We start from the raw sequence: 20,215 nt of genomic DNA, 5'->3' as shown, positions 1-20,215 counted from the left end.
GATTCAGATACCTCATTTTCGGGGGGGGGGGATAAGATGCTTGACACGACCATGCTTTTTTTGTGCTCATTATGACATTGACTGGCAGGTGACACCAGAAGCGCACATCGATGTGAAATGTTTTTGTGTAGAATTCAAAGAAGGAGATAGGAAACCAGCCAAATAACCATTCCACATGTTCAATTTCTGACTGGTATCCTGCTCATTTATACTAAGCAGAAAGTTGAGCTCATGCAGCTGTATGAAATTTGACCTACATGTAGATCACAAGTTCCAATTCACAAGTCAATTACTTGAAATTTACGGAGTGCTGATGGTGTGAGATGATTTTTCCTGTAGATATAAAGAAGGAGAAATGTGTGGAGGATGCCCTTTGTGAAGCGTGGCAATAAAACCCATAATAGATGGCATTAACAATTAGTTTGCATCGGGGCTCAATTTAATAAAGCCGCTTAAGCACAAAATGTAGCTAAGCACAAATAAATATGATTACTGGAATAATAAGGAAACCAGCCAAATAACCATTCCACATGTACGATTTGTGACTGGTATCCTGCTCAATTATACTTAGCAGACAATTTGGAAGCAATTAGCTGCTCAAGCAGCTCTATGAAATTGACCTACGTGTGTAGGTCACAACTTTTTACAACAATTAGTTTGCATCGGGGCCCAATTTCATAGAGCCGTTTTAGCACAAAAAGTAGCTACTAAGCACAAATAAATCATGCTTACCATGTTGAGGAAACCAGCTAAATAACCATTCCACATGTATGATTTGTGACCGGTATCCTGCTCGTTTATACTTAGCAGACAATTGTGAAGCAATATTAGCTGCTCAAGCAGGTCTATGAAATTGGACCTAGCTCACAACTTCCGATTCACAAGTCAATACTTGAAGTTTACGGAGTGCACGATGGTGTGAGATGATTTTTCCTGTAGAATTCAAAGAAGGGGAAATATGGAGAGGATGCCCTTGTGAAGCGTGGCAATAAAACCTGAATAGACTTGGCATTGACAATTAATTATTTGCATTAGACCCAATTGCATACAACGGCTTAAGCACAAAAAGTCAAAGACAGTCAAGGACTGGTCAAGAAAAGCAATTAAAGGGACACGCTGCCTTGGATCGAGCGAGTTGGTCTACGAAAAGTGTTTAAAACTGTTCTGAAATGTATATTGTTTAGAAAGATGTTTTAAAACTAAAATGCTTTGAAATGTTGAAATGTTGAAATGTTGTTCAACAATTTTTAAATTGAGAAATGTTGAAATAACACTTAAAAGTGTTATTTCAACATTTCTCAAAATATTCCTTGGAATTGTTGGATTAGCTTTTTATACGTTAAACTGGCACTTCAATTGTTGACTGAATACTTTAAAATGCTGGATTTAACATATAAAATGCTGGATTCAACACTTTCAAAGTGTAGTCACTCACCGAACTCATGCAAGTGTTGGATTCAACTCTTTAGTTTTTAGAGTGTATATAGTGCAAGTACACGTATCTACCTAACAAAATGAGTCTTTATCGATTAACAATCGAGGTGCCAATAATGACTACAAAGTTTGTGAGTTTGTAAAAATACAAGATCTGCAAAGAGTAACTCAGTATATTTGTATCTGTTGGAAAAGATATTTTGTTTACCCTATACTTATCCTCTATACTGGTATTAAAGGCAGTGGACACTATTGGTAATTGTCAAAGACTAGCCTTCACAGTTTGTGTATATCAACATGCATAAAATAACAAACCTGTGAAAACTTGAGCTCAATCGGTCTTCGAACTTGCGAAATAATAATGAAAGAAAAAAAAACACCCTTGTCACACGAAGTTGTGTGCATTTAGATGGTTGATTTTGAGACCTCAAATTCTAAATCTGAGGTCTCAAACTCGAATTCGTGGAAACATTACTTCTTTCTTGAAAACTATGGCACTTCAGAGGGAGCCGTTTCTCACAATGTTTTATACTATCAACCTCTCCCCATTACTCGTCACCAAGTAAGGTTTTATGCTAATAATTATTTACCAATAAGTAATTACCAATAGTGTCCACTGCCTTTAATACCTTATTAGGTAACACAACTCTCCTAAGTTTATGGGATGCTGCCTGTGTTAAATGAAACTATTATAATTGATTTAATTTATTAAGCCTGGGAGCCATTCGTACTCATGAATGGCGCTTTCACCGAGGGCATTATGCAACTTAACCCATCACACCTGTGACGTCATGCTATTGTTAAAATCGCTCCATTATTTTGCACAAACGGTGCGATATTGTTGAATTTTTAAGTCAATAGTTTGAATATATTACGTTTGCACATGTACACATGGACGAAGACCGACATTCAGGAAATACACTCGTTCCTTCGACAGTGGCACCATGGATCGGGAGCAAAAGTTGATTTAAAAAAGAAAAAAATTCTGACTCAAAGTAAATTTAGTCAAGTGACAGAAAGTGACTATGACACGGATATTGTAGTCGACTTGCTTGGTCTACAAAAACCCCAAAAAGTGAAGATAAAAGAAGTGACCTACCGTACCAGCCGGAAGTTTCAGATATTTCGGGTATATACAGTTTGATTTGATTAACAAGTTTAAGCTAACTTATTAATGGTCAACAATTTCAGTAAAATTCCTGTTTTTATTTAATGATATTGGAAGAAGTATCTTTTTAAACTTAACTTTTACGGAGTTTACTCACTTCCCATGTTTGTGTATGATAATTATTAAGCATTTTGAATTAATTTAAAAAAGCACTGGTTAAAATGAAATTGATTTATCTGACTTTAAGACCTGCTTTTTTAAATGACTGTTGTAGTTAATTAACATGTTTTAAAGATGCTATGTCAAATTTTTGGCCGATTTGACCCAAACATTTTGATTTCAAGTTCAATAGGTATTTTGTTGGGGGTTGAGAAAGTTACAAGCTTTCATTTGAGCCATTGCTCGAAAATAAAAAGTCCGCCAATTATTAGTAGCAGTGAAATAAAGTGCTCAAAATTAGTTTTTGTCGGGATCCGACAATATATCACGTGACCAATTCTTATGTGTTTTATAAGAAACGTTTTAAATTTTTGTCATGGTTCCTGACCATTAAAAGTACAAGTTAAACTTTTTTTCGTTAGAGTGGGTGATACTCTTTGAAATACCATTCACTCAAAAAAATCAATTTTTTAATGTTTGGGGACAAAAATCTGACATAGCAACCTTAACACCTCAGCTACAAACTCTGAGAGGGGGTTTCAAAGAAAAGGGAATTATATGCATCGCCCATGGTCATTCTGGGCTTGTTAATGAAGAAACAAACATTGCAAGTAAATCAAGAGCAAATCCTTCTTCAAAAGAGATCCGTAAAATGTTTACTTCTAGGATATTCATTCATCTAACTGCTCAGACCAAATTTAATCTAGAGTTGGGCATTATGACAAATGAATGGAAAAACATCTATTCCCTGCCCTATCAGTGTAGTATGGAAGTCAGTACGAGAATTTGTCAATATAAAATAAATATTTATTGTTTAATGACTAATGTTAGATTGTCTAAGGTGAAATTATTAATAGCGAGCGATGCTTGCTCCTTTTGCTCAAGTTTCTAGAGACAACGAAGCGTTTGTTTTTTATTGTGAATTTACACAACCTATTTGGAAAGAGTTTGAAGGTTGTTAGAAAGGGTTGTCGCAGAAGAGTTTGTAGAGGAAATAATTTAAGTTTTGAATTCATTCTTTTTGGTAAAAACACTGACCAACCAGACTTAATACTAAAACCTTTGCGTTTTGTTGACAAAGAAGATGATATTAAGAAGTAGGTTAAATCAACAATGGCCAAAATTTTATTCCCTTGTAAATTTAGTAAAATTTAATTATGATTTAGACAAAAAAAAACTGCGACTGGCTCAAATACAATTCATAAGTTTATCACAAAGTGGAGGTTTAATTTAATTGTTGCTTGATAAGTTTTCTATGTTTTGTCTTCTATTTTTTGTATGTTTGTTGTTGAGTGCAAATGTATGAAGAAAACAAAGTGCTCGCACTTAAAAAATAAAAAGTGGAGGGTTTCAAAACACTGCTATTCCCATGAATGTTGTGAGCCAATTGCAAAATGGTATCCAGCTAAATGGAGCTTTGCTAGTTTTTTCAATAACAAGATGGTTTCAATCCAAGCCAAGATTGGAAGAATGAAATAATATTGGCTTCAAAATTGGGAAAATCGTGGGTACAAATGCATGCTTCTCTAACGTCTTTTTTGCAACACACAGAGAAAGTGTCTATAAGGCCAAGTGAAAAAAAAGGAACATGTTAAGCGTCCCCGCCCGCTTCCTTTTCACAGGCCGCCTCCTTTTTAATTTTTTTTATGATTTTGTTAATAAAAATAGTAAATAAAATAATAAAAAGCCCCTCCTCCTTCCTTTTTTTGAGAAACCCGGATGATAAACATGTTTCTTTTTTTACTCAGCCTAATGAAGAAGAGAGGGCACTTTCTTATTCTTTGTGTGATATTTTAACTTTATAATTTGTTTCCCCTTCTCTTTTGGCTGTAGAGTTCTGCATCGTGAATGATGAGTTCTGGCAGAGAGTACAGGAACAAGTCCTTACACCATGAGGGAGGTGTTCAGTATGGACTCTACTGTACGTATCAACGCTATACAGAATCTCAGTGAGTACAATAATGAAATGTGATTTTATTTATTTCATGCACCATGCACTTACAGGAACATTACAGAATTGGTTTTTGCTAACAAAACAGTTGTTGGCGTAAGCACTTTATGTAATCCACCGTATACATAAACTGATAAACCTGTAGAAATTTGAGATCGATTGCCACAAGAAAATAGTGACATCAATTTAAATAAAAATATGAATAAAACTCTGACTGAGCGATAAACTCCAAGCAGATATTAGTTTTTATATTTCTCATCAACAATGACATTTCAGACAGAAATATTTCAAGGGATGTTTTCTACTATCATTAGATTGTGTCAGTTTTATGTAAATCTGTGATCTTGAGGAGTTTTTATCTTACCAATTCTGTAATGTTCCTTTAAGTTATCAAGCAACAAACCACATCTGGAGGTGGCAGGTTCACATCCTGTGTGCTTTATGCCTCTCTCTCTTTTAAACACGAGGCCTGAAAGCCACTTCAAGGTGTGGGCTATAATTAGTTTTTTCCAGAGGCTGTTGCCACCTACTCCTAGGGCTGAAACGGGGTTACCCCTTTTACAGTCCATACGGATGTAGGATTGGGTACCATCTGTCCGAAGCCTGGCCGGTAGAGCAGAACGCACTACCTCCCCAATTTTATGTAGCAAGTGTCACGACCGGGATTCAAACCTAAACTCTTCTGGTCAAACACCAGAGCTTGAATCCGGTGCTCTTAACCGCTCGACCATGACACGCCATGCTATGATTGATATCTTAACTGTGTATCAAATCTTAATTGCTAAGCAAAGTGTGATGTCACAATACAAATCACTATGGTGATATTGCCAACTCATCTTAAAATAAAGCTTTAGTGCTTTGTAAAATCAAACCTGCTTTTGTATTTGTGTTTATGTGGATGAGTTGTGTAGTCATTTTGCCTTTTTTAGGATAAATGACTACACAACACACACACTCTACTGCTAGGGTTGAAGCGTCAGGCCACTAGTACATTTTAGGTTTTGCCAAATGTCCTTTTGGTTGGTGAGCAGTTTGCAAGAGCACATTCTATTTTCTCATTCCAATTTTCCCTTCTTCAGGCAAGTTCCATAGTAACTCCGTCGTGGAAGCACTCCTAGATCTTTGCAATGACCCAGACGAGAATGTACGCGTCGTTGCCGCTCTGTCCCTTGCCCACAGGTCGAAGAACCGATCAATAAGTACGCAAAAAAACGCATGATGCATCTACTGAATGACAAAGACAGGCTGGTCAGAGAAGGTGGTTGCCTAGGTGGTTGCCTAGCCCTGGGGCATATCAAGGCATCCGAGGCTGCTTCAGAACTTGTCAACCTCTGGTAAGTTGAGTAGTCGGGCAGACTGGGGAGGGGGAAATTTAGGAAGAAAATCCACAAGACTGTTTGTTTGTTTGTTTGTTTGTTTGTTTGTTTGTTTGTTTAGACAATCTTAATTTAGTCATGTTCAATCAGCAGTTAGCTTTTGGGATTCGCACCCATAACCTTGTAATTGCAAGTCATGCAGTCTAACAACTCGACCATGTATGTGGTATGCTTGTGTGTGCATGTGGCACCAAAATCTCTTGCCAAACACTTAGGATTCAAACTGCCTCATAGCTATCGGACTAGCTTGGTGGTCTAGTGGTAAGACATCTGCTCTAGCAATGTAAAGGTCATGAGTTTGAATCCAATCTGAGTAACTTGCCTGTGGATTTTGCCTCTGGAAAGTACTGAGTACAAAGTGCTTTTAAGCTTTTAAAAAAGCACTTTATTAAAGTACACATCGGTGTATATAGATAACAACCAATAACATTCTTCTTTCTCTATCACTTTTCTTTTCTCAATGAAGGAGAAACGATGCAATCTCTTATGTAAGGGAAGCTGCTCAAATTGCCCTGGAGAAGATCGGCGGTGAAGAGGCTCAGAAGGCAATGCATATCACCAAAGTGCTAAGTGAAGAGATCAAGAATTTAGCAGAAAAAAACATAAGACGGACAAGTTGATATGCCAGTTAGTTGGTAGGGTATTAGAGCACAACTTGCCCTGTGTTCGCATGGGGCATGTATGTTTGTGCACATGCTATCTTATAGGTTACTTTGTGCTGTACTTTTTGAACAAATGGATTGCACAAAGCTCCTCGACCGCCATATTTGATGAAACAATGGAAAAGTGCACGCATGTATGCACTGCTCACAACTCTCGGCCAGTGCTCGTTTCATCAACAATGGTGGTCATATGCAATGATAACTGTTTACCAAACATCTCTAGGTTATGGCCTTTTCCTCTGTGTATGATAATGCCAATGATATGAGACTTATCATAAAATTAAATTCACCTGGAAATATAAAAAAAATTCTTTCAAACATAAGAGTATATGCTTATGAACGATAAAACATTTTTTTTAGTAATTGTTTGTCACGATTTATACGTTGAAAAAATAGATAAAGTTGTTTGGCTGACTCCGCCTACCCCTTTTGTGACGTCAATCGAGGCAGACTTTGCCTGCAATGCGTAGAGTATCCACACGTGCGAAGTACATGTACGGTCCAAGTCGTGAGTTTGTACGTTTCAAAAAAAAAAAAATTATAGCATTTTCCGGCAGTGCCGACCAGGTGTTTTGCTGCTGGATGCAGCAAAACAATTAAAGATGGGTTCAGGTTGCATGAGTTTCCTGCAGACCCCAAGTATAGGTGGTTGTGGGCCGCGAAAGTCAGACTCACAAGAGTAATAAACGTCCGGTCCGACGTCTTTTTCAGCGCTGTTCATGCAGCGAATACTTATCGTCGTGCTTTCGGGGGCACACATTTGACATGAAGAGAAAAGTTATTCTAAAACATGGCGCCATCCCAATAACTTTATCGGAGTGGAAAGTCAAAGAAGGTACCTGAAAGACCTGAAAGACCTAGAGGAGCATATGCCAAACGTGAAAAATTTGGGCAACTATGAGCACTTGTTTTAACTTGCGATTCACCGTGCAGGGTAATCCGAGTGGACCGTCCGCACAGCAGCCGTAGTGCGTGCAGTGTGCTCCGTGACCGTAGTTCTGTACGTATGGCATCATACCGATCAGGTACCCAGGTGTAGTGTACATTGTACGGGGCCAGACTACACGTTTTCTCTTCAAATATCGCGCCTTGATTGATGTCACGAACAGCTCCCTCTTGGGTTGGGGCCTACTCTTAAATTTGTAAATAAAATTAGAACTAATTTTTTAGAACCTTAGTTAATTGTTTATTCACATTCCACTCATCAAAACACTTTGAAATTTTCTATTTTAGGTTGAGTATAATTAACTCATTATTTACATTCCACTCATCAAAACACATATCTTAGTGACAAAAGCTTTATTTTGAAAAAATACCACTTCCAGGTGACTTTAAAGTAACCATGCTACAGAGTTGTAGAGAAAGACTTTGAAATTTTCTATTTTAGGTTGAATATAATTAATTATTTATGAATTTATCATAAATATGAATAAAAATAAATTATTTAAAAGATCACTGTAAGTGTACAGTTGAATTATCTTGCCCATCTGTGCATGTTTTAGCGAAAAGATTAAAGGTGCTATTAATGCAGACTTTTTCTTGATAAATTTGTGGTGCAAAACTGTAAATGTTGTGCTTTTCTGGTTCCATTTTCTGAGGGAACTCTTCAGGGTACAACTCGACCAAATTGTAACCTTTTAGTCTGATAAGAAATGCCATGAGGGGTAAGATGGGCAACTGCATGGAGCTTTATAATGTTCGAGTATGGAATAGGCTCCATTTTAGTAAACATTGTCTCCATACATGCACTCCATATGTTAGTGATTGCATCAAAAGAGTTGATTACTAAAATGGCGTACATGAGTAGCACATCTTGATTCCACTATTCAATCTTTGGTGTTAACCACAGCTGGTGAAGTAAGTTTTTTTCAAAGAGATGAAAACGGCTGAAATAGCACCTCTTTTAGCTCTTAGCTTGCAAGCTTCAAAGTGCAGCTTATCGCCACCACAAGAGGGCGCTTTTTGAGATTTAAATTTGTATGCGGGTGCTTTTAAATGTCTGAAACATTTGTGATTGAATAATAATTTTTTCTTCAGAAATGCATATTTTCCAAGTGTAGTGTGCCTTTTTGTGGTAGACCGTAACCCGTTGTAAAGTCTAGTTTTTGTAAAGTATTCTACGATCTTCATACTTCATTCAATGTTTCAGACATTTGAATGGTTCTGCTCCTATGTATAACATTTCTTTGGTAAAAGCTTATCCTGTGCGATCTTTCCGATCTTCCAATACATGCATACTTCAAGTTACTAAGAGTAGCAAGTCATGGGGCAATAGGTCTTTTTCCCATGCTGGACCCACACTCTGGAATGACTTGCCTCTACAAATCTGCAATATTTCTAATATTAATACTTTCAAGGTTAAGTTGAAAACCACTTTGTTTAATCTCGCCTATATGTAACTGGTATATTTGTCTTATTTTCCTTGCTGTGTGTGGTTCCCCTCCTGTGCGCCTTGAGCACCTCATTTTGGTGGATTTTAGCGCCCTATAAATGTTCGATTGTTATTATTATTATTCATTCAGTTTACTTCTTCCATTGAAATGAATATTTTAGCACCATTTTATCATGGAAATAAACTGCATCAAATATTAGTTTTTGTCTGTTGTGTGATTTATTATAAGTGGGATTTGTTATCAAATGAAAATTATCCCTACAAATGGTTTAAGCTCTTAATTTTTTGAATGACAAAACCACTAGTTTTTCAGAAAAGAATCTGCAGAGCTGAAACGGCTTTCACAAACCAACATTCCAAATAGTTCACATAGTTGTTACTGGTGCCCCACTTATTTTGTCATCCTTATATCAATTAGTTTGAACTAGGGTTCCATTTTTAAAAGGATTCCGATTGAAGATTTTTTTTGTCATTGGAAAGAAGAGAACTAACTTATAAAAGTGTCGGTGTTGGATATAGTTTTGTATACATGAATAAATGTGTTCTTTGGGGAGGGGGGGCGGGGTGGTCAAAGTGCAATCAAAGGGAGGGTCATAGTTGCAGGAAGTTAGTTGAGTGTACTTTTCCATCCACAAAAGCCTCATGCAGTTTCCCTTGAACACATATGTTATGATTGAACACATATGTTACTTTTGTAGAAAAGGGGAAATGTTTTTTAAAAAGTTGTCCACATTGAGGTTTGTGCTGCAACAAAACTTCAGGAGAAGAATGTACAAACTAAAGTCATATTTCCTTATATTCTTATTTATTTATTTTTAATCAACTATAAACACATCTGTTAATGGAAGCTCACTTGATATGAAGGAACATGACTTTATTGTGTTTATTGACTAATTACCCCTCCCCCCTTTTGAGCCCTGGCTCCTCCTCCTTTTGACCTACAAAGGAAGCAGAGAGACCAGAGGCCTTTCTCAAACCTCGGCTTAGGCTCCGGCTCAGGCTCCGCGTGCTGGTACACTCGGCAATACGCGCTGAAAATGCATGTTAAAGGCCGAGCTGCGTACACAGCGCGCGGAGCCTAAGCCTGAGCCGGAGCCCAAGCCGTGGTTTGAGAAAGGCCCCAGCAAAACAAAAAAGCACGTGACCCAATCTGCCCACTTTATGTCTAGTACCCTGCGTGTGAAACACCACATTAAACTATGTAGTAGTATGGCTCCAGACTTGTATTGTTAAAAGTTTATTATTTTTTTACGACGGTAGAGTTGAAGTAGTGCAAATACGAGGCAGTTGAATCGATGTTTCTGACGGTAAATTGACGAATTCAAAGGTAAGAAATACTTTTATTGGTCTGTTGGGTAATTAGTTCTCGAATGTGGTGTATGCTCAAGTAAAAGTATCATCCCCAAAACAACGAGTAAACCTCGCCGTGAATTTGTCATATTCTGTTACTTGTGACGTTATCACACGGCCTGTGTATATTCGGGGTTTTGATTTATTTGGAAAAACTACACTTGCGACAATTCAAGTAACTTCAAGGAAAATACAGGCAAATATACATACAAAAAAGATTGAAAATAGCAAGAAGACAAACTCGTTTGATGAGGATAGCACACAAATGTTCTCTAGCTCGGCCCCTAGCACTGGAAGTGGTATGGTAGGACGTCAGTCAGTGCCATTGCACTGACGTCCTGGGTATAAAGGTTTTTTACCCGATTTGAGAAGCTGAAATTCTGTTCATATATTCATAGTGTCCCTCACTATATTCTCAACAAGTTCACAGCTAACAAATATATCCAGTGAAGAAATTATATCCGAAAATATGTCGAAGTTCTGCACTGGCGATGTTGATCATCGTGTATAGCCTTGCTCAAGGCAGTCGAATTATTCACTCCGAAAAAAGACCGCCGTTGTACAAAACCCACCCGTATTCACTCTGCGTAACATCGCACGACACGGTGCCCCCGTACACTATCCGCATGCGGAGGCCGTCAGGCCGACAGCCTTGTAGGGTCTGTGTTGAAGCCACTGACCTCATTACTATAATAAGCGAAGAGTTCCCACGGTCAGTTCATTACCATAATGCCCGCGAAAGACGAGACATGTTTACATCACACACGAGCATGATAGTGGGGTCCAAAGGTCGTGATAAGGGAAGTGCGTGATTGGACGTCAAAATGAATGATTCATTTGCCTCACATCCTGTGTTGTCTGATAGGTCTGACGAACGATATACATATTCATGAGCTGCATACTAGCATATCCGAAAGCCCCCCCAATTTTTTCCACTAGTGGAATTTTTTCAATACAACACATTAAACCCGGAAGATACAGACCCTACAAGGCTGTCGGCCTGACGGCCTCCGCATGCGGTTAGTGGTACGAGTGCGATGACTTGTGTGAACAGTATTCGTACGATCTGACAGTGTGTATACGGGTGGGTCATGTGGTGTGATCGCACGCACCACGAATAGGGTATACGGGTGGGTTTACAGCGGCGTCTTTTCGGAGCGAATAATGCGACTGTCTTGAGCAAGGCTACATCGTGTACCACTTGATAGTGTGAGCCCAAGTGCGCATGGCTTTGAGTACAGTGCATTATTCTGCCGCTATTTGCCGTCAAAACAGGGTAGGTGCCATTCACTCGCCTTCAACTCCTCCAATATACATTTTAAAATCCAGGAGGCATACAAAATTCTAGCTCAAATAGAATTTTTATAACTTTCAGGTTGACTTTCGGTTACAAATTGTAAGCGTGCAGCAAAATCGTCTGCCGCCGTCTTGCTTTTTCACGGTGCTTCCTGTACATGTGCAGACAACTTTCCTGCGCGCGTATATTTTTTTTCTTGGGACGGTTAGCATGCGCTAATTTATGGTAAAAAGTGACCTCATTTGTCCTAGGAAAAAAATACGCTTCCGGCTCATGGAGTTTCTTGGCACAAGACGTCAATGCTCGGTAATGCATAGTTCTGAACTTTGTGTAAATTGCTCACCGGCTATTATCCATCTGCTTAGTGTTTGGTTAACGCAGGTTGACAGCGATTTGGCTGCAAATAGTAGGCCGCCAGTGATCAGTGCGAAAAAGTTGGCTTGTCGGGTACTCGTTTGATCTTATTAAATGCAGTCTTAAAATAGTCTCTTTGTCCTTTTTTGGGCAGGGCGGCCAATAATTTTAGCAGGGCGACCAATTCTTTGGCAGGGCGGCCTAAATTTTAGGAGGGCGGCCCGCCCTCCCAATTTACGTGTGTGGAGAATACTGACAGTGCGGATACTTATTTACAAACCTGATCTAGTCCTCTAATTACAACCAACCGATTTAATTCGCTAGTCGTTTTGTGTCGTTACGATGTGGTGGCGCTGTGAGCAAAGAATACTGCATTGACCCAAAGACTTCTCTTCTCTCTGGTTTGCACATCAACAAACATCATGGCGCCGCCGACAATGTTTTTTTGCAAAACATTTCATAAAATCACACCAAATTGAGCTTGAACATTTTTCAGTTGCATGTGCTCTCCACAAGGGGCAATGGTGTGAGTGGTTAGAAACCATGAACTATTTTGGGTTGAACAAAGAAGCATGGACTTGAATCTGAAACCTCCTGATGAACTTGCCAGTGCTCACCCAACTGAGTGCTGAGCTGGTTAAAGGAACACGTTGCCTTGGATCGGTCGAGTTGGTCTTTGAAAAGCGTTTGAAACCGTTTGTTATAAAATGCATATGGTTAGAAAGATGTTTTAAAAGTAGAATACAATGATCCACACACTTACCTCGAAATTGCGTGGTTTTCCTTTTACTTTGTGAACCAACATGGTCAGCCATTTATGGGAGTCAAAAATTTGACTCCCATAAATAGCCGACCGTGTTTGTCGACGAGGTTAAAGGAAAGCCACGCAATTTCGACTGATATTTGTGTGGATCATTATACTACTTTTAAAATATATTTCTAATCATATGCATTTTATAACAAACGGTTACAAACGCTTTTCAAAGATTAACTCGACCTGTCCAAGGCAACGTGTTCCTTTAATCCGGAGGTCACAGGGTTCATTTCCCGCTCTAGTCAATTCTTTTTTGTTCAACCCCAAATTATTTCAAAATTTTCCAAGTCAGTTTCCCTTTGTGCTATTCAATACTTTATGAATTTTGTTACTGTTCTTTATTGAAAATTACAGCACACCATGGCTGAGGAATCCAGTGACGAGTCGAGACCCTTGCTCAATGGGGATCAAACAAAAGCAGGTCCCAGTGATGGATCTGCATTAAAGGGTGTTATGCAACATCAAACACAAACCTACGGCCTGTCCAAATGTACAAGGCGTGGGGCCTGCGGTGCCATATTGCTCTCGGTCATGTTCGAGCGGCTAACTTTCTATGGGATCTCCTCCAACATGGTGCTATTCCTCAATGGGACCCCCTTCAGTTGGAAGGCCTACGATGCAGCGGGTGCCATCTTGCTCTTCCTGGGTATATCGTATGCCTTTTCTGTCGTCGGAGGACTTATCGCAGACACTTTACTCGGACGCTTTAAAACCATCATGCTTAGTTTTGTCATCTATATCATTGGAAGCATCATACTGGTGATGATCGGCTATGTTTCTCTGGATGATAAAGAAAAATTTGGCAATTTTTTTTGCAATGGGACGCGTGCGCAGCAGGGCTCCAACTACTGCAGCTGGGCTGTTTATGTTAGCCTCATCACACTCGCCATTGGTTCCGGAGCAGTGAGAGTGAACATGCCCCCATTTGGAGGTGACCAGGTAAGAATGAAAACAAAAGTGCCATATTGTTGACCCTGCACTGTGTTTTAAAAACACTACAGACTGCCAGTAGTATTAGGTACACAGATTTCTTCTGTTTGTCATGTTTGTACGGCAGGTAACACCCATTGTTTTTGTACTAATAAGCTGTGTAGGCAATTGGATGATAGGTGAAACTAACCGACTAATTTAAAACAAACACAAGAGGGCGCTGTCGCAGTGACCTTTGACGGGGGTGCATGACAGTGTGAATGCTACCGAGCTTCTGTGTAAACTATCACCTAGTCACGGCTGTGTGGGGGGCGAGTCAGGGGACCGGATGTGGCTTTTTACCGGGACGGCTCTTACCCAGATCTTGTTTGCACTGGACTTTTGGGCCTAGGTTAAAGCCATTATACACTTTCGGTACAGAAAAAAAAAAAAAAGTTCACAGATTTACAAATAATTTACAGGGTTTACAGAAGGTAATGGTGAAAGACTTCTCTTGAAATATTGTTCCATGAAATGCTTTACTATTTGAGAAAACATTAAAATAATATAAATTCTCGTTAGCGAGAATTACGGATTTATTTTAAACACATGTCATGACACGGCGAAACACGCGGAAACAAGAGTGGGTTTTCCCGTTATTTTCTCCCGACTCCAATGACCGATTGAACCTAAATTTTCACAGGTTTGTTATTTTATATATAAGTTGTGATACACGAAGTGTGGGACTTGGACAATACTGTTTACCGAAAGTGTATAATGGCTTTAAACTGACTCACTGAGAGGAAAAAATTCCTGTGCTGTTCATAAATGGTTTACTTTTACCATTTTGCTTGGTTAAAATCCAAAATAAGTCTAATGCGTACAAGGCTAATATAGGCTGTGGATTTTTTTTTGCAAGAGCCAGTTGTGCAGGAGAGTATACTTAAAAAAAAGTATATTACAAAGCATTTGTACTGATTTTCCCTACTGTTGCTTCCTTAATACCCACAAGCTCGGTTAAACTGCATTCCAATTTTCAGGGATGTGATTTCTTTGTTTTTAACAAAAAAATCTGTATTTTTTTTAAACCCCACCCTTAAAAAATTAAAAAATTAATAAATGAAATTGTTATATTTAATTATTTTTTAACTCAGATCAAATTCAGAAGAAATTAAAGAAAAAAAACCCAATGGAATACCCCAGATTGTAGAGTAGGGCTTCCAAAATTCAAAACCAAAGCTAAATGTAATGATTGTAACCAGGCTTCGCACTCGGAATCTTTCGTGTTCGCGAGCTTGTACACTTTGCACACGTGAGGCCTTGTGAGGATTGTTACTGGGCGTACTGGCCCATTATTTTGTAATTTGTTGAATTCTTTCTTTACTTGTCCATGTCTTTGTGACAAGTAACATGCTTTTCAAATAACTTGTAATTTCTAAGGAGACCCGGAGACCACCCCCCCCCCCCTCCCCAGTTTCTCAAGAGGGAAACTAATGAATGGTTCAAATAGTTGCAGTGGTTTCTAATAATTACAATCAATACATGAATGTATCATCCTTTGGTTGTTATCACAGATCAAATATTATTCGAAACAAGACAGATTTCTGTAATCAATGTGAAATAAATACAGGATTGCCAAACTGACTGACTGCATTAAACGTACATTTTTTTATTTTTTTTTATTGCTTTAACATTTAATTAAATTAATGTACCTTCCTGCTACAAACAAATCATACAAGTTATTCTAGGTCACGTGACTTTAAAATTATTGAATCATCATGCAGCATCTGAACTGATACAACAACACCCAAGAAGATCCTTGCCATTTGATTGGAGGATTGTCCGTCACATGATGGCAAATAAACGTACCATTACACGCTATGTACATCGTTGAACGTTATATATACATTGTAAAACAAATAGGCCTAATGAATGTTTTTCATTTGTGCAACTGCAATACATACATTGGTTAGAATTTTTTTATTCGTTGAATGGATTCCATCTTTCATCTCGTAAAAATATTCAACTCATAGAACTCATAGTACATGTATGTAAACATTCATTGTTTGCAAATTATTTGAAGGCAAAGTGTACCTTGGGTTTTTGGAACCGATCAATTTTTGTTAGTCCTACATTGTGCATATTATAAATGTGGATCTGAAAACTGAGATATTCCGAAAATCTGGACTATATAGGGTCCATGATCTACTTGAACTTTATATAAAACAAATAATGAATGTTTTTCCTTCGTGCAATATTAGTAAGAATTGTTTTCATTCGTTTAATGGAACATTTCGCCTTTCAACTCATGAAAGTATTTGCACCGTTGCACTCATAAACATTCATTATTTGTAAATTAATTGAAGGCAAAGTATACGAATGTACCTCAAGTGGGTTTTTGGAACCGCTAATTTTTTGTTCATCCTATATAAATGTAGGTCTGAAAAATTGAGATATCTCCAAAAATCTGGACTGAATATGTCCACACAGAAAGAATAGTCCCTATAGGAATGCACACTCTGAGAAGCCTTGCTGCAGTAATGCTGTTCAGATTCAAATGTTGGGGTATAAAAACTCATAAATTTTACATTTCTATGACCACATTACTTTGAGGTGAACAGTTTCTCTTGTGTATAGTATCATTTGTACTTTTAAGCCACTGATTGCTTACACACGGCTCGTGCCGAATCACCACAAGACTTAGCAGCCAAGCCTGTACTCCACAGCATACCACAATTCCAAAAAGCTCCACCACCAGGCTCCCCATCTGCCCAATTCCTGAAGTCAACATCAGTTTCTCCATCCTTGCACTCCCAGGTGCCTGTAAAGATAAAGGATATAGACAATAAAGTGGACTCAATATAATTTTTTCATCTTTCAATTGACTGTGCGAGTCTGTCGCGTATCAGAACAAGAAATTACCCTATACATCGATGTTTGTTAGCACTGTATACTAAGTACTTTCTTAAGCTCATTGAAAATTTACCGATGCAAATTTCCATTTATTAAATCGTAGCGGTACCCACTAAAATATACATAGGATTTTAACTGCTTTTAGCTACCGGGCAATCTTGTGTAGAATTTCAACGTACTCGGGGCTGGATGTAGTCACTGAGAGTCTCCTGGTCTTGGCGGCAGCCTTGGTTAACACAATCAGGAGACTCGAATCACAGAGATATCGGTACAAAAAAAATTCATGTGTTCTTGTTTTTATTTCATATTTGTCCAAAAGAAAGTCAGACAATTACGACCATGGTACTTTTTATTGTTATTTTTGTTTACAAGCAGATTAAAAGGTTTAGGCCTAGGGTTCCAACGTAAAGTTAGGGTTAGTCGGATAACCAAAAGTTTGTTTGGCCTATTGTAGCAATAAACACCTTCAAGCAATCCTATCACTTCCCCTTTTGTAACACAAACGAGACAGAAGCACACGCTGGCCGAAACCACAAATTATACGCACCATGCTTAAATCCTACACGAAATATTAAATGGGTCCAACCAGAAAACATTGACCTGTACTGTGCATGTTGTTTGGGCCAAAAATATATGACAAGACCACGTAAATCTGTTTATCTTGAATGAAGATCCTGTACTTTCCAGCATGTATTTTATTTGTTTTTCTCTTTTTCTTTTGTTTGTATTTATTTATTTATTATTTTATTTTATTATTTATTTTATTGTTTTTTTGTTGGGTGTTTTTGAAAGCCCGGTTTTGGTCTTGGTCTTGGTCTTGGTCTTTGGACTGCCTCAAAGCCTGGAATTACATTTTTTAGGGCAAGGCCACAGCCCTTGGAGCGGGCCAGTACAAAGAGCACCATGGCCAAAAATATCAAAATAGAGAAGGCACGATGAAATTATTCGAACGGGTCATTAGCCTTATTAAAGGCAGGTAAATACTCAAAATAATTTTTTGAATAAATCCTGAATTGGTAACGAGTAATGGAGAGGTGTTGACAGTATAAACAAACGGCCACCTCTGAAGTAACATAATGTAGTTTTCGAGAAAGAAGTCATTTTCCACGAACTTGATTTTGAGACCTTAGATTAGATTTTGAGGTCTCAAATTCAAGCAACATGAAGTACACAACTTTGTGTGACAAGGGTGTTTTTTATTTCATTATTATTCTCGCAACTTCAACAACCAATTGAGTTCAAATTTTCACAGGTTTGTTATTTTATGCATATTTTGAGGTACACCAAGTGAGAAGACTGGTTTTTGACAATTACCAATAGGACTTGTCGAGTGTTTTTTTTAAACAAGTCAATTAAAAACTAAATATTGGCTAGAGGATTTCCTATTCTATGGAGGTATGAAACAGTTTTTGTGATAAGATATTAATAAATAATATAATTAATCATTCACAGAGAAACCCTAAATGATGTTGGTTTCAAAAGATTGAAGTAAAAACAGAAAATTTAATTTAATTTCAATAGTTTCAATGAAGAAGACAACAAATCATCCTAAACAATTTAGTTTCTTGCATTTAGGGGTATAGTTCTCAAATTCATGCTATAAAGCGTCTCGCTTCAAGCACTTTTTTTACGTCTTTATTTAGGCAAATTCCTTCGTAAACACTTTCCACTAGTGATTTCATTCACATTGTTTTTCGTGTATTCGCTAAATGGCCGATACCATATATGGGCATTTGACAACAGCGCCCTCCGTTGTTCAATGGATTGTGTTAGACTGGTTCTTTAATATGCAAACATGACATCGTCAGATATATACGGACGGGCCTGCATACGTGTGGATTAAATGCCTGTGGATTTGTTCACAGAGAAAAGTACCGAGTATACAGTGCTAACACATCAGTGTAAATGGGTTAAATCAAAATTAATAATGTTTCATCTTATCAAGTTGTAGAATAAATGGAGATTCGTAATCTGCTTTGATGAATGTGAATACTAAAATCAAGAATTTGGCACTCACCTTCTTCTTGAATATCATTGCAGTCAATCCAAACAGTAATGCTATTAACATTGTCTGCAAGATCCAAGAGGTGTGACTCCTCCTCCGGAGAATTTGGGGTTGCCATCACGCCCCCGATCTCAATGCATTTATCTTTTGCATTAGCCCATGGAAGGCGCTCAGGAATAACCTGGTAGCAGTGATTTCCCCACTTGCCCCATCCTGCGGGACAAGTTTCTTTTGCAGGTCTACGGAGACATCTACCATTAACTTTGTTCAAGTGTTGACTTAACACGAAGAAAAGTAAAATGCTGACCTTCAGCGTACGGAGCATTGCCATTATTGTAACTTTTTGAAAGTGTTTTTTTTTTTCAAAATTCAAAAATTGTCTGCAAAATTACACCAATAGTTGTTCCGGAGAAAATAAAAACCTGTCGTCTCAAAGCGAAACTGAAGCACAATCTGTCAGTAATTTATTTTTTACTAATCTCCACCTCAGATTTGAAAGGACTTTTTTGCAAAGCAATACCTTTTCGGTTTACTATTGTTGCCATTTATTGATTATCAGCGCAAGTACCCTTGGCTTGTCATGCGGGATTGTGTGTCGATGCTTGCCTCCATTAACGGAAGGTTTGTCTCCCACAAAAAATTCGGGTCAGTTAAAGGTACCAGTTTTGCATCAGTATGAGTCGGTAGTTTTTCAAATAGTCAAGCCTTTAAAGCAACCCATAGCAATTGCCATGGTGCCCTTTGCGAAATTTCGACATAAATTCAAATTTTCCTCATAGAGTCCTACTTATCACAGGACAATTGCTGTGCCCCTTCAAGAGCGAAATTTGTGACAGAAACCATGTATACTGTATGCTTCTAGTGAAGAAAAAGTTACTTAATTCATTGTGGTTTTCAAAAGGTTTTGTTATAAAACCACCCTCAGATTTTCATCAAAAGTCGTCAGAAAAGAAAAAGTCAATATTTTCAGTCAATTTATTGTTTTAATGAAATGAGAGTTGTGAAAACATAAAATCAACTCAAATTATATTAACCTGCATGTATTTCATGCTATCTTTCAGTTTGGAAAGACAGTAATTTCCAAGTTGATTTTTTAACTAAAGCCCACACATCGATGTTAATGTTTTCTCAGCAAGTAGTACTGCTGCAACTTTTCACATGTGACTCTTAAAACATTTTTTTATAACCTGTTTATAAATCAAATGCATCCCATTATGAAAAGTACGCTGTACAATGTGCGCAAACATGTAGCACACAGGGAGTCAGCTGTCTGTGTAACATTAATTGCACAGCTGAAATTTTGTCCACAATGCGGGGCAGGAGGGGGGTCATACGGGAACGTGCTACTGAACTACATGTATGTAATTGTGTTATTAGTTTAGAGACTTTTAAAAAGCTTTTTCCCAATAAAAAACATGATTTTATGTGCCGCGCTCACACAGTTAACGGTAAACACGTGACATATGGTGAGCAAATGTTCAGAAGTTTTCG

General features: G+C 38.0%; 2 protein-coding genes across 5 annotated transcripts in view; both read left to right on the top strand.

Annotated features, from left to right (window-relative positions):
* LOC139939009 (uncharacterized) overlaps positions 1 to 9,239 on the top strand; it is a 111,088-nt gene extending 101,849 nt beyond the window's left edge. For all 4 annotated transcript variants that reach the window (XR_011786251.1, XM_071934717.1, XM_071934719.1 and 1 more), the window contains 3 exons: positions 4,535 to 4,650; positions 5,732 to 5,986; positions 6,495 to 9,239. The gene's annotated coding sequence lies outside the window, so the exon portion shown is untranslated. The remainder of the gene's footprint in view (positions 1 to 4,534; positions 4,651 to 5,731; positions 5,987 to 6,494) is intronic.
* A 1,074-nt stretch (positions 9,240 to 10,313) lies between these two features.
* The window catches only part of LOC139938317 (solute carrier family 15 member 4-like), a 41,846-nt gene continuing 31,944 nt past the window's right edge, over positions 10,314 to 20,215 (top strand). The window contains exons 1-2 of the mRNA XM_071933752.1: positions 10,314 to 10,409; positions 13,252 to 13,836. Of these exons, the coding sequence (XP_071789853.1) occupies positions 13,258 to 13,836 (579 nt within the window). The 5' untranslated portion in view covers positions 10,314 to 10,409; positions 13,252 to 13,257. The remainder of the gene's footprint in view (positions 10,410 to 13,251; positions 13,837 to 20,215) is intronic.

This window comes from Asterias amurensis, chromosome 6, assembly GCF_032118995.1.
Source record: "Asterias amurensis chromosome 6, ASM3211899v1".
In the NCBI taxonomy this organism is placed as follows: domain Eukaryota; kingdom Metazoa; phylum Echinodermata; class Asteroidea; order Forcipulatida; family Asteriidae; genus Asterias; species Asterias amurensis.
The sequence above is the reverse complement of the archived record's forward strand: the minus strand, read 5'-3'. Positions and strand labels throughout refer to the sequence as shown.